Source organism: Dasypus novemcinctus, chromosome 3, assembly GCF_030445035.2.
Source record: "Dasypus novemcinctus isolate mDasNov1 chromosome 3, mDasNov1.1.hap2, whole genome shotgun sequence".
Taxonomy (NCBI): Eukaryota; Metazoa; Chordata; class Mammalia; order Cingulata; family Dasypodidae; genus Dasypus; species Dasypus novemcinctus.
In genome coordinates, this window is record NC_080675.1 from 58,745,512 (window position 1) to 58,771,995 (window position 26,484).

At 38.6% G+C, this 26,484-nt stretch overlaps 1 protein-coding gene across 9 annotated transcripts in view; it reads left to right on the forward strand.

Moving 5' to 3' along the window:
- Positions 1-8,895, forward strand: part of FERMT2 (FERM domain containing kindlin 2) — a 100,791-nt gene extending 91,896 nt beyond the window's left edge. For 4 of the 9 annotated variants that reach the window (XM_058293416.2, XM_012518664.4, XM_012518663.4 and 1 more), the window contains 7 exons: positions 2,200-2,306; positions 2,431-2,652; positions 4,667-4,690; positions 5,232-5,252; positions 5,848-5,972; positions 6,298-6,439; positions 7,631-7,898. In XM_058293416.2, the coding sequence (XP_058149399.1) occupies positions 2,200-2,306; positions 2,431-2,652; positions 4,667-4,690; positions 5,232-5,252; positions 5,848-5,972; positions 6,298-6,439; positions 7,631-7,804 (815 nt within the window). In that variant the 3' untranslated portion in view covers positions 7,805-7,898. Of the gene's footprint in view, positions 1-2,199; positions 2,307-2,430; positions 2,653-4,666; positions 4,691-5,231; positions 5,253-5,847; positions 5,973-6,297; positions 6,440-7,630 lie in introns of all 9 variants that reach the window. The other 5 variants (XM_058293418.2, XM_004449334.5, XM_004449336.5 and 2 more) reach the window with 3 other exon arrangements.
- The last annotated feature ends 17,589 nt before the right edge of the window (positions 8,896-26,484 follow it).

The following is a 26,484-nucleotide window of genomic DNA, read 5'->3' on the forward strand; positions in this document are numbered from 1 at the left end:
CTTGCAAAGCCTTTGCTTTGCCTCAAAATAAGTAAAGAAATAAATAATCAAGGACGTAAAGGACTTGTACGTGGAATCCTGCAGAACATTGATAAAATCTCAGAATACCTAAATAAATGGAAAGAAATCTCTTGTTCATTGATTGGAACACTTAAAAATGTTAAGATGTTAGTACTACCCAAAGCAAATTATAGATTGAACACAATCCCAGCCATATTCCTTCTTTACAGATATGAAAAGGCTAATTATCAAATTCAAATGGAATTTGCAGCAAGAGGCTCCAGGTAGCCAAAACCGTCTTGTAGAAGAACAAAAGTGGAGGACTCATACTTCTTGGTTTCAAAACTTATTGCGAAGCTACAGTAATCAAAATAGTGTGGAACTGGCACAAAAGACAGACATAATTGACTGATGGAATCAGATTTAGAGTTCAGAAGTAAACCCACCAGAAGTATAAAACTTCTAGAAGAAAATGTAAGGAAGCATCTTAAGGGCCTTATTTTTGACAATGGTTTCTTAGGCTTTACACTCAAAGGATGAGCAACAAATTAAAAAAAAAAAAGATAGATGAGAATTCACCAAAATTATTTGTGCAAAGGACTTTATCATGAAATTTAAAAAAAAATAACCTTAGAATGGGAGAAAATATTTGGGAACCACATATCTGATAAGAGTTTAATATTCAGAATTTGTAAAGAAACTCTGCAACTCAACAACAAAAAGACAACCCAATTTAAAAATGGGCAAAGAGTTTGAACAGACACTTCTTAGAAGATATACAAATGTATAATAAGCACAGGAAAAAGATGCTCAATATCATTAGCCATTAGGAAAATGGAGATCAAAACCACAATGAGGGAAACGGACTTGGCCCAGTGGTTAGGGCGTCCATCTACCACATGGGAGGTCCGCGGTTCAAACCCCGGGCCTCCTTGACCCGTGTGGAGCTGGCCCATGCGCAGTGCTGATGTGTACAAGGAGTGCCGTGCCACGCAGGGGTGTCCCCCGCGTAGGGGAGCCCCACACTCAAGGAGTGCACCCGTAAGGAGAGCCGCCCAGTGCGAAAGAAAGTGCAGCCTGCCCAGGCATGGCGCCGCCCACACTTCCCGTGCCACTGACGACAACAGAAGCGGACAAAGAAACAAGACGCAGCAAATAGACACCAAGAACAGACAACCGGGGGAGGGGGGAATTAAATAAGTAAATAAATCTTTTTTTAAAAAAAAAACCACAATGGGACACCACTCTCACCCAGTACAGTGATATTATTTTTTAAGTGGAAAGTAAGTGCTGATCAGGATGCAGAGAAATAGGAACTCCTTGTGTATTGCTGGTGAGAGTGTAAAATGGCGTAGCTGCTGTGAACAGTTTGGTAGTTCTTCAGAAAGTGAAGTATAAAATTACCATATACCCTGGTGATCCCACTTCTTAGGTATATACCAAAAAGAATTGAAAGCAGGAGACTTGAACAGATATTCATAACTGCTCACCAGTGTTCATAACTGCATTATTCAAAATTGCTAAAAGGTAGAAGCAATAGAAGTGCCCATCTACAGATGAATGGATAAACAAAGTGGTACACACACACACACAATGGACTTATTCAACCACAAAAAAGAATAAAGTTCTGACATGTGCAACAACATGGATAACCTTGAAAACATCATGTTGAGCACCTCTGCAGAGGTGCCCAAAGATGTACTTACCAAATGCAATGGATGTGTCATGATGATGGGAACGAGTGTTGCTGGCGGGGGGAGAGGTGGGGTGGGGGGGTGGGGTTGAATGGGACCTCATATATATATTTTTAATGTAATATTATTACAAAGTCAATTAAAAAAAAAAAAAAGAAAAAAGAAAACATCATGTTGAGTGAAATAAGCCAGGCACAAAAGGACAAATACTGAATGATCTCATAGATGTGAAATAATTTGAATAAGCAAATTCTAATCAGAAACTAGAATGCAGGTTACCAGGGGTAGGGTGAGGGAAGTTAATGTTTAGTGGGTACAAAGTTTCTGTTTGGAGTGATAGAAAAAGTTTTGGTAATGATAGCACAACATTGTAAAACTGAATTGTGTACCTGAAAGTGGTTAAAATGAAGTATTTTATATTGTATATATGTTACAGTAAAAAGAAAAAAATTTTTTAATAAATTTGATCACTTTTTAACTATTGAATTTTTTTCAATACATACAGGATGTGAAGTTACTCCAGATGTAAACATTTCAGGCCAAAAATTTAACATTAAACTTCTGATTCCAGTTGCAGAGGGCATGAATGAAATCTGGCTTCGTTGTGACAGTGTAAGTTTCCAATTAAAATATAAACTGAATTTTCGTGGTTTCCTGAGTGTATTGACCCGTCATCCTTAATTATTTTATATTCATTATAGGATACATTTCATGCATAAGTTTTTTTTTTTCATAGGAAAAACAGTATGCACACTGGATGGCAGCCTGCAGATTGGCTTCCAAAGGCAAAACCATGGCGGACAGTTCTTACAATTTAGAAGTTCAAAATATTCTTTCCTTTCTGAAGATGCAGCATTTGAACCCAGATCCTCAGTTAATAACAGAGCAGATCACAACTGATATAAATCCTGAATGTCTGGTGTCCCCTCGCTATCTCAAAAAGTATAAGAACAAGCAGGTACTTGATTCATTTTACTTCATTTACTGTTTTGTGCTGGTTTGTTTTGTAATTTTGTACATATATTTAGTTCTACCTCTTAAAATTTAGTTTTAAAAATTTAGTTTTAATTCGTAGTCATAATTCCATATCAGATGGTTAGAATATAAAATAGGAAATAAATAGCCTTGAGTCAATTTAAATGGGTCACTTATTTCAAAATATATGTATCTTTTTTTGAGGTGGAATTGTAGTAGTTGGGAATATATTCTAAGCTTGAAGAGATCACTCTTAACAGGATGTTCTTTCAAACATTTCAGGTGATTGAATAAAGTCTTAATGCTTTGTGTTCCTTAGTTCATTCCATTTTTATTCCTTACGTAATTAAGTAACTCTGATATCAGACATAGCTGCATTTTCCAACAAAATCTATAATTCCTATTATTGCTGTCTAAATGGATTTTTTTCCCAATTTGGAAATGAGGTTTACAAAGGTAGAAATAGCCTACATTTTATTATTGTCTTTTCTTTTTTTCTTTTTTCCAATAACATCAACAATTAGGACCTAGCCAGAATTTATATTGGGTGACAAAAGTTTAGTAAATTATTTCATTGAAATTCACTGCTTTTGTCCTCTGTGTTTAGAATTCCTTTCCTGGAAATTAATACCATAAAAGGATTGCTATTTAGGAAAATGTTTCTTCAGTACAGCATAAAAGGTTCTTTGCAGGGGAATTTCACTGGGGATGGCCCACAGTATTCTGCACACCAAACATCATGCCATAAAAGGAAAAGGCTTCATTTTCGGAAGGGAGAGAAGACCTTTAAAATGAGTACTTCTTTTTTATCTTTAAGGAATAATTTTAAAACATCCTGAAAAGGTCCAGTGAAGTACCCAGAACACTAATTCCTTAATATATTTTAAATATAGTTTGTTATATGGGTCTGAAATGACTTCACTGGAAACATTCAGAAGTTTTAGTCACACAGAATTTGCCTTTACATTTCAGAGAGGTTTTGTAAGTTACATGAAATTTGTTTATCCTATGGTCATATGATGTGGGTGTAGTAAGGAATGGAGGAAATGCTATCTTTTTTGCCCTTTGGAGCTTTGTGGAATGTAGACTGTAAGTTAAAAAGGGAAAGTGAATCAAGTACTAATTTCATTTTTTAAAGTTATTTGTAAATAAACTTTTTTCTAAAATTGAATTCATTTGCCTTCAAAGGCAGTGAACTTCAAATCTTAGCAATTTTATCATTTTACTTTCAGGTATCAGGGAAAAAGAACTTAAAGGTTTTAAGGATTGCCAAATGTTAATCTAGTTGTCAACGATAAGTATTGGTTTTCCCAAAAGCCTTTGAAATTACAGTTTTCTATCTTGGAATTCTAGACCCAGATAGACAACTAAAAATTCTCTAGAGGGCAGGGACAGTGTTTTACTCATCTTTAATTGACAGGATGGCAGTATGTGTGTGGTCCATACTTGAGGATTCTTCGAGCCTGTCTTCTGTGTTGGCATCTTGTCTAGTACACTTTTATTTTTTAATCCTGCATTCCTTAACTAGACTTAGAAATATTTCCAGAGGGGTAGGGACTTAGTACTATTGCCCTGGCACCTAATAAATGCTGATAGTCAGAAATGAGTTGCTACAGTATGTGAGGCATTGTGCTGACACATTGGACATAGTGCTCAACAGTTTATTAAACTGAGTCCAGTGGGAATTGAGAGGAAGACATGTGGGCCCCAGGGTCCTTCATCCCCACCAGGCAGAAGGGCATTGTTTTCCTTTGGATTCCTCAATAAAATCTTGTTTATATTTAATCTGTTTTGATTCTCCAAGATTATACATGTAGTAAGTTAATTAAACTTGCTATGGATATTTTTTAATGAGCTTGACTGTAAAACTGGATTTTTAAGTTTTCAAGAAGGGTTGTTCTAGGTTTTTATATATCTTAATCCAAATTGAGATGGATTTATGTTTTTAGCCATAGTTCTTAGAGTAGTGTATGGAATCTCTTTATTTTTCCTTCTAGGAAAAAGGATGCAAAAAGCATATGGTAATTGAGAGGTTTGCTTTTTTTGTGTAAATAAAGTAGTACTATGGTCATTGCACTTATTTTATGCCCTCAACTTCTAATTATTTCTGAAAAGAAGTCAGTGCATGAATTATATTCTCTCACCTAAATCTGAGAAGACAATTGAAGACTTTTGGATATTAATTTTGGTTTTGCAACTAAAATAATTAGCTTTACCCTAACCAGTAGGAACGGGTATATGAAGGGGATGAAGGAAAAAAAAAAAAAAAAAGATCTATGCTCTTTGTATTTTCTTCCTGCAAGTATCTACCCTTAATTTAGGTGCACTTAATATTCTAAAATAATGTGAGTTGAAAGTAATTGCTGCTTACTCATTTTCATTTTCATGCTTGCATTTACTTTGCTTGGTTTCTACCTGAAGTAATTTTTTTGCATGGTTTTTGGCTGGAATTTTGGTTTGTAGGTTACCGCAGCTTTTTCTTTGCTTTGTTACCATTTTTTCTGATTGCCTTATTTTTTTTCTTTCTGCTTTCTTTTTCTTTCTTCGCATTGCCATCTACAGCCAGGCTATATAAGAGACTTGGTAAGTTCTCCATATTTACCAGAAAAAAAAAAGAAAATTTAAAAACCCTCACCAAAACCTCCCCTCAAGAATTAGTCCTCTCCTGCCCCATCCCACATGTCTGCAGTCCTCCTAATGGGAAAATAATTTAAATAAGAAGTTGTTTTCCAGTGATTCCTTTAGAAATTTTTAAAGACTATTATGGTTATTTCAAGTACTTCAGAGCTGCTAACAAACATTTCTGCTAGAAACTTGTATTCTAGTTCCTCATCCTGATCATATATCTTGGCATTAAATTTAAAACTATCATGTATACCAGGATTAGTACCATAAAGTTGTGTACCTGGAGTATGTCTCAAGAGTGGCAGTTATGTACTTATAATAGTATATTTTGTTCCTTAATTTATGGAAATTAAAATTAGGAAGAAATAAATCAGGAAGTTTGTTTTGAAAGTCATTTCTCTATTAAAATTCCCAAATGATGTAGCTTTAAGCTGTTTTCTAATTCCAGCTCTTGCAGTACCTGATTTGGGGTGGGGTGCATTGATTTTTGTCTTGATTCTACCATGAAAGAAAGAATAATGTCTTAATGGTAAAGATTATGTTTAATATTTAGATAACGGCAAGAATCTTGGAGGCCCATCAAAATGTAGCACAGATGAGTCTAATTGAAGCCAAGATGAGATTTATTCAAGCTTGGCAGTCTTTACCAGAATTTGGCATCACACACTTTATTGCAAGGTTAGTAGTTCTACTAAGCACCTATAGTATCTGTATGTAAAACTTAATCTGTGGATTTTTACTTCATCTACTTTCTGTAGTTAGAAATTAAATAGTTCAAAAATATTCCTACTTAGGCCTATTAATAATAAATTTGGTCTACAGTAAGATTTAAAAACCGTTGGAATGTAGTCTTTATGCTTGTAGTTTTTTTCATAAAAAACTCAAAATATGGTATACCCAGTTATATTTCTGCTTTTACTCATACAAGAATAGCACATTTTATAAGAGCACATCTTGATTAAAAAATAGACCATGTTTTTTAATGTTAATTTTTAAAAAATAGGTTTCAAGGGGGCAAAAAAGAAGAACTTATTGGAATCGCATACAACAGATTGATTAGAATGGATGCCGGCACAGGAGATGCAATTAAAACATGGCGTTTCAGCAACATGAAACAGTGGAATGTAAACTGGGAAATAAAAATGGTAAGTCAGTGACAGTATTACTTGAATACATGGTATTTACTTGAATACATGGTATAGTCATTTTGGTAAAAAGAAATTAGTAAGTTAATGAGATAGCCTATATATTCTGAAGACTTTTTGAACCATTAATTTTTTTTTTTTTTCCGAGGTACCAGGGCCAGAGATTGAACCTCATATGTTCAGCCAGAGTCACATCAGCTCCCTTGAGTTTTTTTTTTTTATTTGCTTGCTTGCTTGTTTCTTTAGAAGGCACTGGGACCACACCCGGAACCTCCCATGTGGGAAGCAGATAACTCAAGCGCTGGAACCACATCTGCTACCCCATTTACCTCTTAAAATACAGAATATGGATTAGTTTATTCATTTTCTCATTTAAACTTATTCCATAATTAGCCCAATTATTTAAATTCTAAGGACAAAATTTGATATTTTAAGGTTGCCTGTCTATAATCAGTAAATCCTTTCCACTCAAAACAGCAGCTACTATTTACTGAATGCCTACTCTGTGCCAGGCATGGTACTAGATATTTTACATTTGTACTATCTCTCCAAACTTGCGGGGTAGATGGGTTATCTCTACTTTAGAAATGAGAGCACTAAAATTTAAAGGTCTAAAGGAGATCATTGTCCCTGGGCATACACTTGATAAGTAACAGTCAGGATTCAAACTTAGCTCCTTTGGACTCTTAAGCCTGCCCCTAGCCTTGGAACACTTGAGTATCATTTAAAATATGTGTTCTTTTACAGATCTTTTGTTTTAGGATCATATTAGGCTTGTAGCATTTCAGAGAATCTCATATTTCTGGAATATTCAAACATGACACCTAAAGGTTAAATATCTCAAGTAAATATTAAATACAGGAAGTCGTTTTTCCCCCAGGACTTGAAGAGATGTTTTCATTAATTGAATCACCAGAGACATTTGGGAACTTAATGACCCTTGCATTCACTTTTCCTTTTCAGAATATGAAAACTACAAGGTAGAGTGGAGAGTGGGGAGAGGCTTATAAACTTGCATTATACTTTTGGACTTAAAAGTAGGGTAGGCATTATAGTGTACGATTAAAAATGAGTAATTATTTGAGGCTCAACAAATATTTTGAGATAGGCTAGCCCTTAAACAACTAACTTTGTTTGGACCCACCCAGCTTGAGTTTTACTGGGACTGATAGTTCTTTGTCTTTATTCCAGGTCACTGTAGAGTTTGCGGATGAAGTACGATTGTCCTTCATTTGTACTGAAGTAGATTGCAAAGTGGTTCATGAGTTTATTGGTGGCTATATATTTCTCTCAACACGTGCAAAAGACCAGAATGAGAGTTTAGATGAAGAGATGTTCTACAAACTTACCAGTGGTTGGGTGTGAATATAAAATACTGTGTAATGAAACTCTATGGCCATAACAATATTTAACTTTAAAAGCTGTTATATGCTGCTTAATAAAGTAAGCTTGAAATTTATCATTTTATCATGAAAAATTTTTTGCCTTACCAGACCAGCTAATATGTACACTAACAAGCACGACTATTAATCTGCTATCATTGAAACAATGTATGGACTGTTAAATATGGCACATATTCCTTAGGGCCAGAAATTGAAAACTGAGGTAGTGGGCAAGTCAGAACAAACAACTGATTGAAGCCAGCCAAACTATAAGAAACTCAAGCCATCTATTTTAAAGCTATCCAGGGCTTAAACTATATGAAGTCTTATTTATCATGTTTAATGCATAAGTTTTAATGTATGTTTAATTTGACCTTATGTTTTAAAATATCATACACCTGGCAGTCATTTAATTTTTTTCACCCTATGTAAATCAGCCCTGCAAAAGAAGCCTTGATATATGTCACTGTTTGACTTTGAAGAAAAATGCTGTTAGTCCGTTATGCTTGGTTTGTTTTTGTCCTTTAGTAAGCATGTCTGTTGTCTGTGTTTTTATTTCTACACCATATTGTATTACAACACTTTTAGTATTCACCAGCATATTCACTTCCTGCCTAAAATATGCAAGTTTTACATTAAAATATGAAGTAAAGGTCTATGAAGTGTGGATTTTGTGTAACTAATGTACAAACACAAATTTTGTAAAATTGTACAGTTTTTAAATAACTACTCACAACTAGCAAATGGCTTAGATATAGCATTTTTGCATTAAATGCTTTTAAAAGATATAAATATCGATTTGGTATCAATTACTTATATGCTATTTTAATATTGGCTAACTTAAGAATGACTTCATTATAGTCATGATTTGCCACAATTTCCTTAACCAATGCCTGGACTGGCCATGTTCAAGTCTGTTGTGCTGTTATAATCTGCATTGGTGCTAGACAGAAAAGCTCACATAGCCCAAAAGGGTGCCAGGGAAGGTGGATTATCAGTATTGTCCAGTAATCCATGGTTTAAAGACTGTATAAATCCATTTTATTTTAAATAAAAACAAAATCTTTTATTTAATATTTGTTTCTTTTGTACTTGTTTTTACTGTTTCTCTGGCATTAAATTTCTTGGAAATGGAACTTTTATCTTCTAGAAATGTTCTGGCTAATATCTTGCATTGTGCGAGCAACTTGATAGTATTCCAGAGGGTCACCAGACAGAGGTACTCAATCTCTAAGGTAGATTTTTCCACTGAAATAGAGAACCCATCAGTTTTTCCTAGTACCTAAAAAAGCACGTAGAATATTTAAATGTTAGAAATGTAGTTATAAACGTTGTCATTTTAGGCAGGACTTATTTTAAACTGCCCAATGATTACTGGTTTAAAAATTTTTTTAATGAATTTCTTCCCATTACTGATGTCATTATCCAGACTCAAAACTTCAGTCTTAGAATTTCTCCTTTACCCCTTGATATAATCAAACCAAGTCCTGTTGCTTTTTTCCCCTAACATAACCTTGTATCCTTTTCATTATTGCTTTGGCCATCACCCCAATCCAGGTCTTTGTCCAGTGCCTGCTGTAGTGCAACCGCCTCTTAAAGTTAAGCTCTGATAACATTATCCACAGCTTTTCTTTGTATTCCTAAGACCATGTCATACGAAGCTGTGCTCCAGAATTTGAGTTCCTTCCCATTAAAAATTTAAAAATAATAATTTTCCTTTCCTCCTTTGAAGTACAGGTCACCAACAAGTACCATTACTTGCTAAAAGCTCTGAAATATATTTGATTTTTCAACTATGGCATACCCAGGTGCTTTGTAGTCCACTGTCTCCACATAAGTGATACTAACCTCTATGTTGACTTATTTGCCTCTACTTTGCCCTGCTGCCTTCCCAGTGATTTTTTAAAAAGATTTAATTAATTAATTTCTCCCCACCCCCTTGTTTGCACTTGCTGTGTGCTGTGTTTAGGAGGTACTAGGAACTGAACCCAGGACCCTCCAGTGTGGGAGGGAGGTGCTTAATTGCTTGAGCCACCTCTGTTTTCTGCTTTTTTGTGTCTCTCATTATGTTTTTCTCCTTGTGTCTCTTGTTGCATTACCTTGTTGTGTCAGCTTACCATACCTGTCCATCACCAGCTTGCTGTCTTCTTTAGGAGGCACCGGGACCTCCCATGTAGTAGGTGGGAGCTCAGTCACCTGAGCCACATCTGCTTCGCCCTCCCAGTGATTGTGAAAGTAATCTAGCTATGGCATAGCACCACCTGTATTACCGGTCTAACAATTCCTTGTTGCCTACAGGATAAAATCCAAGTTCAAAGGTCTATTCCTCATCTCAGTTTTCATCTTACTCTCCCAACAGTCTTCTCCATTCCAGTCAGACTGGTCAACTCACACTTTCCATATATACTTTGCCCTCACCCATCTACATTATCATTTCTTGAGCCTGGGATGTCTACATCCCTGTGTTTTCAAGCTTTAATTATGTAAATGTCATTTGTTAATTTAAGCATTTTAAAAATTTGACAAAAGAACCATGTGCTCTTTCTTCCACAAGTACTTTCAACTTTCCTTGAGGCCAAAATGCTCTCTTAAGAATTCTATGGGGATGTGCATGTGGCTCAAGCGATAGGGTTCCCAGGTACCATATAGGAGGTCCTGGGTTCAGTTTCTGGGGCCTCCTTGTAAAGGCAAGGTGGCCTTTGAGAAAAGCTGACCCAACAAAAAAGACACAGATAAGGGACATACCAGGGAGCTGGGGTGGCTCAGGTGATTGGGTGATTGTCTTTCATGTCAGAAGTTCCCGGAATCAGTTCCAGTGCCTCCTAAAAAGACAACTAGAAGACAAGCAGACACAGAAGAATGCAGTGAATGGACAGAGAGCAGACAGCACAAGAGGCAGGTGGGGGGATGGTGGGAGAATAAATAAATCTTAGGAAAAAAAAATTCTATGAACCACCATAGAATTTGATCTTTGTGGAACTCAAGAGTAATCATCCTGATTATGGTTGGGTAAAGCCTAATGACCCTACTGAAATTATACCTCCTTGAGGTCTGGTTTGAGAAGCATGGTTTCTACCCAGATAAGTTAATACATACTTGTTTATTGAATTAATGATGGTTTTGGAAATCAAGGAATTATTATAACTTAGAAATTTTACAGCCTCAGCATAGATAATAAGGATTAGAAATCTCTCTTTGGTGAGGGGATGGGCGCACACCAGCTATGTATTAAGAAGTGTGCTCAGCACTTTAACATACATTACCCCTTTTAAGAAGTCTCCAGTCCAGCCTCATTTTATAGGTGAGGCTCAGAGAGGCCAAGTCACACAGCAACCACAGCTAATATTAATTAGTGCAAAGGCAGAGCTAGAAGTAGAACCTAGGTTTCCCTGTCCCTATCCAGTAATGTTAAACAAGCACTTCATGAATCCTGAGGAACCTACTGGTAGTGGCCTCTTTAGATAGACAACATAGTTCAGAGAAAAGAACTTGGAACAAGTTCTGGGTGCAGATTTCTGCTGTTTCATGTGGACATGAAGGCTTTGGGGTCAGGACACCAACAAAGCTCTTCCAACTGTTTCTCTTAAATCAGCAAGGTAGAGACCTGCTGGATGCCCCTGATGTAGTTAGTAATCTAAACTCAGTACAAATTATTTTTTACACAACCTTGAACTACAAAGGTCAGGGGACTAGATATGAACTTTGTAGAAGGAAGGCCAGTTGCAGTTCTGGGCCTCTTATCCAGGCCAAAAAGCAAAGATGTGGATGGATTGTCTTTTTTTTTTTTTTTTGTATACCAGAGCAAAAACTCCTCTCTCTCTTTTTTAAAAGTCTTATAAAGCATGTTTTCAGTTTTCTGGTGCATATGTATCTTTTAATTAGTATAAATTATCAGTTGGTGATGTAATGGGAATAGACCAACATTGGTTTAGATTCCTCTGCTAACTAGTGATGGATCCTTGACCCTTATTACTGTAACTGGGGAAATGGGGGTTAAATAAAGGGTTTAAAGTATCCAACCCTGTACCTATATTGAGCATAGTTTCTCAATAAATGGTTTTTCACTCAAACCTTTTTTTGATCCTCTGAAGCATCTCCATTTTATGATTTTCATAATTCCAAACAATTTCTACCACCTATAATTAAACTTGTTAAGGAATGCTGCTGTTTCTTAGACTAATCACTTAAAGCATGACCATCGTCATTACTTGGGTAGTTCAGAGACTGTGACAATGGGGCTTTCTGGAATCCATCCCTTTGCTGATACTTAATGTCTCTGCTACCTTCTGCACAGCTGCTGTCTTTGCTCTGATTTATTCTAAAAATTAAGACACTGATTAAAAAATCTTGCCATCCCCAAAGATGTTTTTGTAGCTGTTACAGTCAACACCCTTTTTGTAGCTACATACTTGTAGGAGAAAGGCAAGGATGAGTTGACTTGGTTTGGGGATAGCCCTAATAAACATGGTATAGTAATAAGGTGATCTAATTCTTATGCTGCTGATAAAGCTCATCTCTACAGAGTGATAGCCAGGAAGAAGTTGTTTACTGAAGAGCTCTGTGCACTTCAACAAATTATCTGTGTCTTTATCTGTTTGAACTGCTTAAGGTTTGGCTGCTCAAGAATGGGGGAGGAGTTAGAGAGGGGGACAGGAAATGGGAAATCTGTTAGGGGAATGAAATTCTCAGAGTGGATTGCAGAGCTACCCAGAACAGGAAACAGGGTAGTAAAAATGGCTTATCTGGTGACCTTATTTCCCAGTGCTGACTTCTCTCTTGTTTTCTCTGTTTTATTTAATAAACAATACAAAGTTTCCCAGGCTGAATGTGTACATTAAAATTCCCTTTCCCTTAGTAAACCATTTGCAGTGTGCACACACAGAGTTGAGTTTCCCTTTTGATATTTGTGCATGGACTTGCATATTACTAAAAATTACAAGCACTTAAAATAATTTGAGGCCATTATTTCATGAGATCTAATTATAGTCTCATGTGGCCTCATTGGCCAGGCAATGTCTGTTTTAATGCTCATGGAAGTGATCCAAGTTCAATGTTAATTAAATTTGATAAAAACCGTACAACTAAACAGGTTTAAAATCCTCTGTCGATATAATTGTAGATATTGCACAAAATGTACTTTGAGCAGAAAATTCTTATTTCAAATATAAGTTTTATGAACTTTGTGTTTATGACTGAGTAAAGTTCAGTAAACATTTACTCTCAGGTTTACTGATCAGAATCATATCTAAACACCCTTTTTTTCTATCTTCCTTGCCTAACTACAAATTCAGTTAGCTCTTAGAACATTTGCAAAACAGACCTTCTAATCCAGGGAAACAAAGGGCCAAGAATAACTAAAACACTCCTAAAGAGTAGTGGCAGGTGAAGCCTAACCAGATATTCTGAACTCATATAAAACTAAAATTGTGTACTCTTGGCACACGGATAAATAAAATAACCTAACAGAAGACGCCAGACACAAACATGCCCATGCATGGAAACAGCCTGACAGCCTGCCTTGTGATGGAGGGACTTCTTAACGAATGCTGAAGGTGGTAAGAGAAAAATGGCGATCAAACCAGGAGAAGATACCTCTAATAGCACAATTGGAAGATAATTAATATCCAGAATAAATACATACATGAAAATTGTGCAAGAGACTAGAATAGGCATTTCATAAAAGTAGAAACTTGAACCAACCAGCAAACCTATGAAAACCTGTTCAACTTCACAACTATTCAGGAAAATGAAAAAAAAAAACATTTTAAATACAATTAAAAAGTTCCATACCCACCATATCAGTAAAATATTTAAGGTCATAATATTCAGTATTGGCCAGGATGTAGAATTACTGGAATAATTGTTGCTGGTGGGAGTATAAATTGGTTCAGAACACTTTGGAAACACTGACATCATCTAGTAAAATTAAACATTATCTTACTGCCCAGCAATTCTATTCCATGGTGTGGATATATACCCTGGAGAAACTTGCACCTGCACACCAGGAGACATGCACAAGAATGTATAGCAATACTACTTGGAAGGAAAAAAAAACTGAAAACAAATGTCCATCACAGTAGAATGGATACATTATAACAGAGTCCTGTAACAGAATCAAAATAGCAGTGAATAAATTATAGCACACGAAACAACATGGCTGACTTGCAACCAAATGTTGAATTTTAAAAATGTAGTTGCAGAAAATGACAGGGACTGTGGTTAAAGTTTTAAAACGTAGTGACATTTTAGAACGTTTTTAAGAAATAAAAGTGACAAATATTTTCCTCATTTATGATAACCTAAAAGTTTTTTTTTAAAGATATACTGTGGTGATTCTAAAGTCCACCAGTGTGAAAAAAGTGCCACCAAAGAGTGGCCGTGAAAGGCAGGGCTGCCTAATAGATGTAAAGAGTCGCTCTTGACAGCTGCCAGCCTGCTCTTCGGTATGTTTTCTTGAGTCTGGACTAGATCAGCAAAAGGGTCTGGCCCTGGCTGTTAAGTAAATCACTAATTAGCTGACTGTTTAGCTGTCCAGATTTAAGAATGGGGCTAATGAGCCCAGGGTCAGGGGTTCAGTCCCCTTGTGATCCGGTTGGCTTTGCTGTCTCATGCTCGCAGGCTGCACCACTAGCCTACAAATATGCAAGGTTAGTCATGAGAAGGACCAGACAAGAGAAGAATTGATCTGTGGGCTCAATTGGAAAACCAACTCTCTTAAGTTCCAGGCTCTGGTCATTGTTAACTCACAGCATTGTTAACTCGTAAGCAATTGTGAAAATGTCAACACAAAGCTTTTAAACTGTGAGCCGTGGCTGAAGAGTCATGGAATTTACTCCAAACCTCTTGCAATCTGGATTAATATCAAAGGTATGCCTATATGTTAGATCCAGCCTCCTCTAGGTGTTAACTTTACTAGATAAGTCCTGAAAATGATTATTCTCAGAATATTACTCTGCACTTTGCTGATTTAAAAGTTCTTTATAGGGGAGCAGGTGTAGCTTAGTGGATTTGAGTGCCAGTTTCCACTGTACAAAGTCCCGGGTTCAATCCCCAGTACCTCCTAAACACACACACTTTATAAATGTATGAATGTGAAGTCAGCAGGATAGAAAAAGTATATAAAAAATCATTTCTGTATAGCAAGACACCCTTGAAAATGCCTAGAATCTATTTTGTTTTGTTTATAAACTGTCCCTGGTTCTCAGGAAATATCAGAGTAAGGAGTGATTATAGGTAGGTCAAACTAGTTAAAAGACTTTTTTTAAAAGTTCTGTAAAACCAGGGCATCTTCAGTGAAAATGAAAAGATATGCAGTATCATAGACTAAACAGGATAGATAAGAGGGTTTTTCTGCAAGGGTATAATTTGAATAAGAGCCATAATTTGTCCTAGCAGGTGACCATACCAGTTGATCTACACCAAAGATGGGGAAAAGGAAGCCAGCTCTTCAAAATAACCTCTACAGGGAAGAAACTTACCTAACAAGTGCAAAGAAAAGTAGCAAATAGGAGACTCTTGTTGAGGCCATCACTTCAGCTTTTGTTTTTAAATCTCACACCTAAGAAGTAATTTTGTATAATCAGTCTAAGGATCTTCATGGAAGGTTTGTTTGTATTGCTTCACTTTCAGGTGTCCTCAAAAGAGATTCAGTCATCTTGTCCTGAATTCATCCTGTTTCTGATTGGGCTTTACTTTCTTATTTCATTACTCCACATACTCGCCATCTGGCAGTGGTGTAGAAACTTAATTTTACTTTCTCAAAGATTATGTTGAAAGCAACCACATAACGAAGAATAAACGCCATCTGCTTATTCCCAGCAGGAAAGAGGAACAGCATTCGTTGCAATGCCCTTTCCAGCCCTTGCTGTACGATGGATGGAAGGCCTACACTGTGAGCTTAACCCCTTTTACATGCCCAGAATTCTCTTTTAAAGAGGGAATAGGACAGATGTTTTCTTTAATCATCACTGGTTAAGACATTTGTGGAATGTAAAACTTCTAGAGTTTTTGTTTTGTTTTGTTTTGTTTTCAGGCAAGTGACATGAATTAACAGTTTTCTTCTGCTCCCAAAAGTGCTTGTGATCAAACTATGTTGCTCTCTAAATAAAAATGATTTCTAAGCCTATAAGACTTGGTTGTAAACCTTGCCCTTGATTTATATTCTGAGAAATTGAGCTAAGAAGCTGTGTTCCATAAAAGCCTGGGGCATAATCGTTTGCAATCTGCTGGGCAGCTACATAAGGGGGGTGGTGGTGAGGTAGTAATAACTAATTGGTGCCTAAGTAATAACTGAGTTCTAAGTAAGAGGTCACAACTCACTGGAGGCCAGTCAGTTCATTTTGTACCAAGGGATCTATAAACTCCAATGCATTCTCCAGCCAGCTTTGGCACTGATGAGGCAAGTAAATCTTCAGAGTATTGTTTGTGAAGGGAAACTTTTCTTGGACGGCTAAAGACCAAAATAGGTTACTACAGCTGAAGGTGGAGAAGAAGAAAGCAAGGGGCTATTATCTTTTTAATCAATTTAATATTTTCAGTGTTCAACAGATACTAAGTCATGTAGGCCCAGAAATGAGAAGACGTATAATCTTTTAAACAGTCCATGAGAAGTTTGGTACATGTCACATGGCAATTTATCATTAACTGCCAAGTGAGCTATGGAGATAAGGGCTCACGAGCTCAGAGAGAGAATGCTGTCGGACCCGAGTGACTCAAAACTGCCTGACCAAGGGGATACCAGCAGGACCTTGAGGGATGTGGAGAGAAGCCCACGAGGAGGGCATGAGGGCAGGAAGCAAGGTTCCAGGTCTGTGAGAAAACCCAAATCCTGACATGAGGAAATAGGTGCTCAATAAATACTTGCAAAAATCTAAAACAAGGACTTACTCAGAGAAATCATGTGGTGTAATGTGGTATGTGAGTTATTCAGATGAGGTGAAGTTTCACCAACTATTTCAGAAGTGCAGGCAGGGAAACCAGACTGAGGGAGAAAAGCCATTAAAAATCATCCTGAAGAAACACAGAAAACAATATGCACTCATGAAGCATCAGCTAAAACCTAAATGGGTTTAAGTGCTTGTATTTGTTGTTGTTTTTTTTTAACAATGGAGGGGGGGAATGAGAAAGCAATTAAAAAAAAAAAAGTTTTGCAGAAGTATGAGATAAAGAAGTTGGAAATGTTGAAGCTTCCAAAAACAAGATATTGTGGAGAGGGCCCATGGGAAGGTCAACTTAAATTTAAAGATGCTCCTTACATTTCAGGATGAGGAGCAAGATGGGCCAGAAATGGACATGAGCATGTGAACGCATCCTCAGGGGAGGGCAAAAAGGAAGGAAAGAAGTCACAGACATCCAGCAAGAGAGCTGAGGCGTGGGAATCTCCCCATGAAATGGTAAGGGTGTGCGAGACCTTGGACCCTGAGCAGATGTGCCTGAATCCACTTTTCTAAAACAAAATATGTTGTGGTAAAGGGACTCTGAAAGGCTTACTAGAAGTAAGACTTCAAAGGCCGCTCATTCTAGCAAATTCTTCTAAAGAAAAATGACACCAATAACCGACACCACATAAAGCAAGGAAACCGGTGGCGCCCTTCTCACCCAAGAGGGTCCACACTGATGACATTGTGGGGTAGCCTTCCTGACAACCCCTCTAAAGTGCCCCCATAAATTACTTGTTATTTTCTAAGTATCTGCATCCCCAGAACCTAATCGAGCCTGGCAACAGAGAAGGTGCTCAATACATATTTCAAGAAGGAACGAACAAATGAAAGAATGAATGAATTCCCGTGATAAAGGAAAGGATTAGCCTTTAACAATGTGAAAAGCATGGAGTTGAAAGTTGCTAATAAAAGAAACTCAAAAGGAAAACAAACTCAGAGGGAACCGTATTCCATACCTGAGATTGAATATGGTTATTTCCTCAGCTTTTTTATAGCCAGTTGGAGATTATTTTGCTATTTTTAGGTACAAAAATCTTAGCCTTCTCTCCCTACCACTAGCTGTTTTCGAAGTCAGGAAATAGAGCCAATTTAAATATTGGCTCAAGCAAAACATCACTGAGATGTTCTCAAAAGAAAAATAAGTTCAAGTTCAAAAATCAAGCAAGACAAAAGATTGCCGGGTTGGCTGTATTACAGTTTTATGTGCATGATTTGAAGACAGCCTCGTGAGATAAAGTTTAGGTGTTAATTCTCAAGGTAAACAGAAGTCAGTCAAAACGGCAGGAAGAAAAGGCAGGACCCCCTTCTAATTCTCAGCCAAACCTTTCCAGATGTGGTGCCAACAGGTCAATTCTCCAGTATCAGAGACGGTCACAGTTTTTCTAAAGCCAAATAAGAATGATTTTTAAAAAGAGTATGCCAAATTTTCCCTCCATTAATAATAGCTAACACTTACTGAACAAGTAATGCACTGCGGGGACTTTGCAAAGCACTTTGCACACATTCCCAATCAATTGAACCTCAGAAAGCCATAGAAGGGAACTGAAAAAACGGGAGAAATCAAGGAATTTGTCCAAGTTGCGTAGCGAAATAAGTGGCAGCATCTAGAGTCAAATCCCCGTGTGTCACTCCAAAACCTGTGCTCTTAGCCACTGTGCTCTGGAGCATTAATATGAATAATTTAATATTGCCCAGGAAGAGTGCGACAATGAGAACATTCCATAGAACTCATTTATCAAAACATTTCTAACACTATTCCAGAAAAATTCAAACATGTACAAAGTAAAGGTACTAGTATAATGAACTCCCATGTACCACTCATTTTTTCATAATCTTTTTTTTTGTCTTTATTTTTTTAATGCTACATTAAAAAAATATGAGGTCCCTATATATCCCCACCCCCCTCACCCTCCTCCTCCCCCCATAACAACCTCCTCCATCATCATGAGACATTGATTACACTTGGTGAATACATCTCTAGCACCGCTGCACCTCATGGTCAATGGTCCACACCATAGCCCACACTCTCCCACAGTCCACCCAGTGGGCCATGGGAGGACTTTTCAAAATCTTTTAATCATTAGAGAAGTTAAAGGTTTACAGAAAAATCATCACTAAAACACAGTGTTCCCATATACCATCCTATTATTAAAACTTTGCATTAGCATGGTACATTTGTTACAATTCATGAAAGATAATCTGTATGATTATACTATTAACCACAGTCCGTGGTTTACTTTAGGGTTCACTGTGACGTTCAGTCCCATGGATTTTTAAAAATGTTTATTCTAGTAACATATATAAAATCTAAAATTTCCCCTTTTACCCATATTTAAATATTTATTTCAGTGCTATTAATTATATTCACAGTGTTGTGCTATCGTCAGCACCATCCATAACCAAAACTTTCCATCATCTGAAATGGAAACTGTACAATTTAAACACTAACTTCCATTCTCACCCTGGCCCTGGCCCTTGGTGATCTATATGCCAGTTTTAGAACCTATGAATTTGTTTAACCTAACTATATCAGTGAGATCATAAAATATTTTTCCTATTGCATCTGGCTTATTTCAGCAAACATGGAGTCTACAAGGTTCATTCTTATTGTTGCATATACCAGGACTTTTTTTATGGCTGTATAATATTTCTGTGTGTGTATATACCACATTTTGTTTATCCATTCATGTGTCGATGGACACTTGTGTTGCTTCCATCTTTTGGCAAATATGAATAATGCATCTATGAACATCGGTGTTCACATATCTGTTTGAGTCCCTGCTTTCAATTCTTTGGATAGATACCTAGAAGTGTAGTAGCTGGGTCATATGATAATTCTATTTTAACTTTTGTAAGAACCATCAAACTGTCTTCCACAATGGCTGCACCATTTTAATCCCTGAGTTGTCTGTTTCTTGAGTTTGTATGCAATACAGCTAGTGGTATGACAGAATTTCTTGAGTGCCAGGAGCTAACAAAACCAAACAAACCAATGCAAAACAAACAAACAAACAAAAACACACTTTTCACAGTTTTTGCAAATTGGTTTTGCATTGGCTGATGCTCTACTTCAGAGTTCAGCCCTCCTGTCAAGATCAGCACAAGGTGAATGCAAAGTACAGGGTCCTCCCTGTCTCCTCTGAATCTGTCCTGGATTTGTGCTTGCTACTGGCCTTAGGAGTTCTCCTATTTACTGGAATTTGAATGCCCCTTCTACTCCTAGGAAATAAGAGTTTCTCTCTCTCCTGGGTGCTCCACTGCAGGACTTAACACAAGTAAGCCTTTGTCTCAGGCTGCCTGTTTCAATTATTTCTTACCCCACTTTCACTTAGCCCACAGCTGCTTTTGACTCTTGGGCAAATTCTGGGGCCAGAGGAGGGAGAGAGGGGGGAGGTTAGCTGGAGAGAAGTTTCCCATGTCAGTCTTCCCCAGCCAACAGGAGGTCAGGGATCCACAAAGAGCACCAGCCCATCCACACTGCGCTGAGAAGCTGGAGAGGGACGGGTCAGCAAGGATATTTTTTCTCCTACAACTCTTTGAAGTTGCATTTCCTATGATTCAGCACTTGTCCAGTAAATCCAGCCCTTTAACTGTTTCCCATAGTTTTGAGGAAGGGTACTGTCTTTAAAACTCCTCTGTCACTTTTGCCAGGGGTGAGTTGGAACAGTGGCCTTAGAGCTGAACCCCCAAAAACCTTAAGTAGCTCATCAAAAGCAGTGGGCAGGGAGAGGAAAGAAGAGATGTGATGTGGGGGCATTTTTGGGATTTTGAGTTGTCCTAAATGATATTGCAGGGTCAGATGCTGGACTTTATATATCCTGCCATAACCCATTGAATGTACTGGGGGAGAGTGCGAACCATAGGGTAAACTATTATCTGTATAGTGCAGCAGTGCCCCAAAATGTGTTCACCAAGTGTGATGAGTGTGCCACAATGATGAGGGAGGTTTTTGGTGTGAGAGGAGTGGGGGTATACAGGAACCTTTTATATTTTTTAATGTAACATTTTTTTGTGTGATGTATATATCTTCAAAAAAATACAATTTACAAAAATGATGTGGTAGGGGGTGGGAAGTGGGTTATATGGGAACCTCTTATGTTTTTTTAAAATGTTTTTTTAATGTAACATTCCTTGTGATCTATTAACTTTAATTTAAAAAAAAATAAAGTATACCTTTAATGGAAAAAAAAAAAAGCAATAGTCAGTGATCAGACCACACCTCGCAAGTCTTAGAAAACTAAGCCTTTATATCCTTTCCTGGCAACAGCAAGCTGCACCACGGGCCAGGGTTGAGGTTGCCACTGCTGTCTGCCATGAGTCTGAGGGACAGTGACAGCAGCCACTGCAAGGAGAGTGAAATTCGCTGGTATTTACTGTGCCTTAGCGGTCTTTTCCTCCCACTCTTCCTTTGATGCTACACAGTGGTTGACCAGACTCAAGTTTCAAAATAGTTGATTCAGACAGTTCCTGTTTAATAGTAGTTCTGGTGGAAGGACAGATTTCTGTGGTTTCCTACTCCATCATCTTCTCATAGTCCTCTCCCCATCACTCAATTTTTTTTTTTAATTATTTATTTTTTTTAAATTTACATTAAAAAAAATATGAGGTCCCATTCAACCCCACTGCCCCCGCCCCCCACACCCCCACAGCAACACTCTCTCCCATCATCATGACACATCCATTGCACCTGGTAAAGTTCATCTCTGAGCATCACTGCACCCCATAGTCAATGGTCCACATCATAGCCCAGACTCTCTCACGTTCCATCCAGTGGGCCCTGGGGGGATTACAGTGTCCCGTAATTGTCCGTGAAGCACTATCCAGGACAACTCCACGTCCCGAAAATGCCTCCACATCTCATCTCTTCCTCCCGTTCCCCACACCCAGCAGCCCCCATGGCTACCGTTCCCACACCCATTCCACATTTTCTCTGTGGACATTGGATTGGTTGTGTCCATTGCACACCTATGTCAAGTGAGGGCTTAGATTCCACATGGGTACTGGATGCACTCCTCCCGCTTCTAGTTGTAGACACTCTAGGCTCCATGTTGTGGTGGTTGACCTTCTTCAACTCCATGTTAGCTGAGTGGAGTAAGTCCAATAAATCAAAGTGTAGGAGCTGAAGTCTGTTGAGGCTCTGGGCCTGGGTGTCATATTATCAGTCCAGAGATTCAAATCCCCTACATATATCTCAAACCCAGCACCAACTACAATTCCAATAAAGTAGCATGCAAGTCTTGTGAAAAGAGATCCCCTCTGAGTCCAATTCCATCACGCAGACTCAAAAGAACCAATACCTGGGGTTGTATCTACCTTATCTGTCTCTTAGACTCTGTTCAGTTGTACATAGGGGTATTCCTTGTGACAACCTCCAGACTCTTTTTTAGAGACTCACAGCCTTATAATCTCATTTCTCCTTTCCATTTCCCCCTTACATTAGGTCAAACCGCTTCCCGAAGTCATGTTATTATATGTAGACAGGTATATTCTGCTGTTCCGCATTGAATCTTTAATTCAAGGTCATTTTCTAGTTGCTTCTTCAGCTGGTATGTGGTAGTGATCCCTCGGTGCCAGGGAGGCTCATCCCCGGGTGTCGTGTCCCATGCTGGGGGGAATCCATCACTCAATTTTAACAGTTACCAATATCTTGCCATTCTTGCATCATCTATACCTCTAACTACTCCACACTCAATTTCTCCCCCTTCCTGAGAGGGCTTCCTTTTCTGTCTGCTCGTTGTCTGCTCACTGTGTCCATTCATCTTCTTATGGACATGTGGGAGGCAGGTGCCCAACTGTAGAGCCATATCTGCTGTCGGCTCATTGAGTCAGCTCATCTTCTTTAGGAGGCACTGGGAACCCAACTCGGGACCTCCTATGTGGGAGGCAGGCACCCAACTGCTTGGGCCACATCTGCTCCCCATCAACTTATTTTCTTATAGATTTTTTTTTTGGCAAAACATACACTGAAATCCACAAATCTTAGCTGTACAATTTTGACTACACCCTTTACATGACTTAGAACATTTCTATCACCCTAGAAAGCAATCCTGTGTCCCTCTGCATTCATCCCAGAGGCAACAACTGTTCGAATTTTTTTCACCCTAATTTTTCCAGTTCTAGAACTTATATAAATGGAATCACATAGTATATACTCGTCTCTGTCTTCTCTTGCTCAGCATGTTTGAGACATCCATTTTTATCCTATCAGTTCAGTCCTTCAAATTGATGAGTAGTATTCCATTGTTTGATTGCATTTCCATTTGTTTATCTATTCTCCTATTAATGCCCATTTCAGATGCTTCCAGTCTGGGGCTATTTGAAATAAAACTAAGAGCATTCTTATAAAAAAAAAAGCCTCATATAAGATTTATTTCTCCCGCCCAGCCCCCATTGTTTGTACTTGCTATCTATTCTCAGTATCTGTTCATTGCATGCTCATCTTCTTTTTAGGAGGCGCTGGGAACTGAGCCTGGGATCTCACATGTGGAAGGGAGGCATCAAGTGGGTTGAGCCACCTCTGCTCTCTGCTTGTTGTGTCTCTTGTTGCGTCATCTTGTTGAGTCAGCCTTCTGCAACAGCCCGCTGTGTCAGCCTGCTGTCTTGCTTGTCTTCTTTAGGAGGCACCAGGAATTGAACCCAGGACTTCCCATGTGGTAGGCAGGTGCCCAACTGCTTGAGCCACATCCGCTTCCTTACAAGGATTTTTTGGATATGTGTTTTCATTTCTTTTTGCAGTGAAATTTAAGTCAAAGGGTAGGGATATATTGATTTTTATATGAAACTGCCAAACCTTTTCCAAAGTGGAAGTACCATTTTATATTTCCACTACGTGTATGAGAGTTCCAGTTACTTACATTCTCACCAACATTTGGTAGTGTCTTTTTAATTTTAGCCATTCTAATGAGTATGTAGTGCTATTTCATTGTGGCTATAATTTGCATTTCCCTAATGACTAGTGATTATATTAGTCAGCTAAAGGGATGCTGATACGAAGTACCAGAATTCTATTGATTTTTATAAAGGGTAGTTATTTAGGGTAAAAGCTTACAGTTACAAGGCCCTAAAGAGTCCAACTCAAGGCTACTCCCTTACCAAACTCTGTTGCCACGTGTTGAAGCAGATGGCAGGCAACATCAGTGAAGGGTTAGCCTTCCTCTTTACTTTTAAGGTTCTGTGGGTCCAGCTTCTTATGATCTCTGCTGTAGGCTGGCATAGGGCTCATCTCTCTTCCTGGGGCTCATTTCTTTCCAGGCTCAGCTGCTCTGTTCTCTTCACAAGGTCAGTTGGAAACTATCAAGCGAATGGCTTCTCTCTCTCCTGGGGCCTCTGGATCCTCTTCCACGTCTTCGGGGCTCTCTCTTTTTTCTTGCATATCTACTTCCATGTTCTTGATTGAGTGTCCCTTTATATAGCCCACCAAGGGGGTGGGGACTCAACTCTGAGTTGCCCTAATGATGTGGGTGGATCAAAGCCCTACTCTTAACATAATTTAATCAAAGACATCTCAGATGAATCTAATACAATCAAAGGGTCCCATGCCCAGAGGAAAAGACCAGTTTACAAACATAATATCTCTTTTTGGAATTCATCAATAATATCAAACTGCCACAATGATGTTGAGCATCTTTTCATGTGCTTGCTGACTATTCACATATATTCCTTTGTGAAGTGTCTATTCAAGAGTTCTGCCCATTTTTTATAAAGCAGATTGTCAGAACTTTTAGGGAAAATGGCAGAATAGGAAGCTACAGGACACACTCCTCTAAAAACAGCTAGTGGACAGACAGGAACCATCCAGGAAAGAGTAGGATGAGGAAACTGAGAAGCAACAGCCAATAAACTGTGAGCGAAGGGCTTTACAGCAGCGGCCGGCACACGTCCCTGACCATCCAGGCAGGCGGCCTTGGGTGGCTGGCTGCTACAGGCTGAGAGGGGCATGGAGGTCTTCCTCCCTGGGAAAAAGGGGGCGCAGCTGGGGCCCAGGAGTGGCTTCTGATCAGTGAGTTTGGAATGCTGGGTGCCCGCTCTGAATCACTGTTCTAGCCTATCCAAGAAAGGGTTCCCTGCAGACATTCCCACACTGACCCCTGCCAGGATGGAGCCTTTGGGGGTTGGTAAAACACACTCCTTATTAGGACTGTGAGGAATAGCTTACCAAAGAGCACCATCCACTTGGGAGGCCAGGAAAGCACAACTTCAGGAAGCTGATGAAAAATAAAAGATGGTGTCTTTCCTGACCCTTGCCCCAAGGCCCTTTGGAACTGGTCTGTGCCCCCTTCATGGGCCTCTGCCACCATTTTGATCAGTCAAACTTGTGTAATTCTAATAATCTAGAATAACTTGAACCAAGCATCAAAGAGGCTTAACACAAAGTCAATCAACAATAAAACCCTATGGAAAAAAATACAAAAAACAAAAACCCTATGCAAGAGAAACTGATGAGAGTAAATGAATCAAGAAAATCAGATGCCTACACGTCGGCAAAAAATTACAAGTCATACTTAGAAACAGGAAGAGATGGCCCAGTCAAAGGAATTAAGTAAATAGTTGGAGGAGACACAGAATTCGGAACAACTAATCAACAACGTTAAAACAAATCTAAAGCAATTCAAAGAGATGAAGAAAATATGGCTAAAAAGATAAAAAATATTAAGACAACACTTGGTGAGGATAAAGAAGAATTTGAAAACATGCAAAGAAAAATAAGGTCTATGGGACTGAAAGACACTATAGAAATTATTGAAAATATACTAGAGACTTCTGGGGGATTAAAAGACAGGACTGTCTGCTTGCCCAGAAAAATCGCTAGAGGACAGGCAGAAACAGTCTGGAAAAAATGTTCTAGGGTTAAGGACACCAGGGGAAGGGTGGATACCACCTAGAAGAGAGAGAGGCACAGGAAAAGAATCTTGCCAGAAATACTGTGAGTGGAAGCTGCAGCAGCAGCTGACAACACCCCTCCTTGACCCTACAATTTGAATTCTATAATTCAAAATTGTGTGCCTGTCTGTGGTTACAGACAAAGGGGGTTGCAGGGATCTACCTCCCCATGAAAGAGGAGAGAGTGTGATGCAACTTAAGGCTGATTCAGCTTTTCATCCACAAATATAGTCTGCTGTGTCCCACGAGCACCTCCAGGCCAGGTGGGCCCACACCATTGTTTGCCCTAGGAGCCAGCATGAGACTAAGGAGACACGACCCTCTCAATCACCTTCTCTGCGGATTGGAACTGGTTGATGACACAGAGGAGAATGGAAGTAATCCCATCCTAGGAAAAGGGAGGAGGCTGCCAGCAAAGGTTGCAGAACAACCTCTGAGAAAGTTTGACTTGTGGGGCTCTTAGTCTCCAGGAAGAATCCTCTATCATGTTGATATGATTCACGTTGAAGTGAACACACTTGGACCAGACTTTGACCTGAGATGGCTGCTGAAGATCACCATCTGCTGGCTGACATAGGATGTGCATGTGAAAAAATATAAAAGTAAATAAGTAAGAGGGGATTTTTTCAAGCCTCCTTCCCCAGGATCTGTGGAAGTGGGTCTGCAACCCATTACTGGGTCCAGGCCCAGATTTGAGCAACTAACAGGGACAATCCTGAAGATGTAGAACAGGTTGAACCAAGAACCAAAGAACAACAGTAACACAGTCTCCTGCCACTAAATCCCTACTCAAGAAAGAGAAATTGAGCATTAGGGTAAACTCACCATCATAATAAGGTCCCTA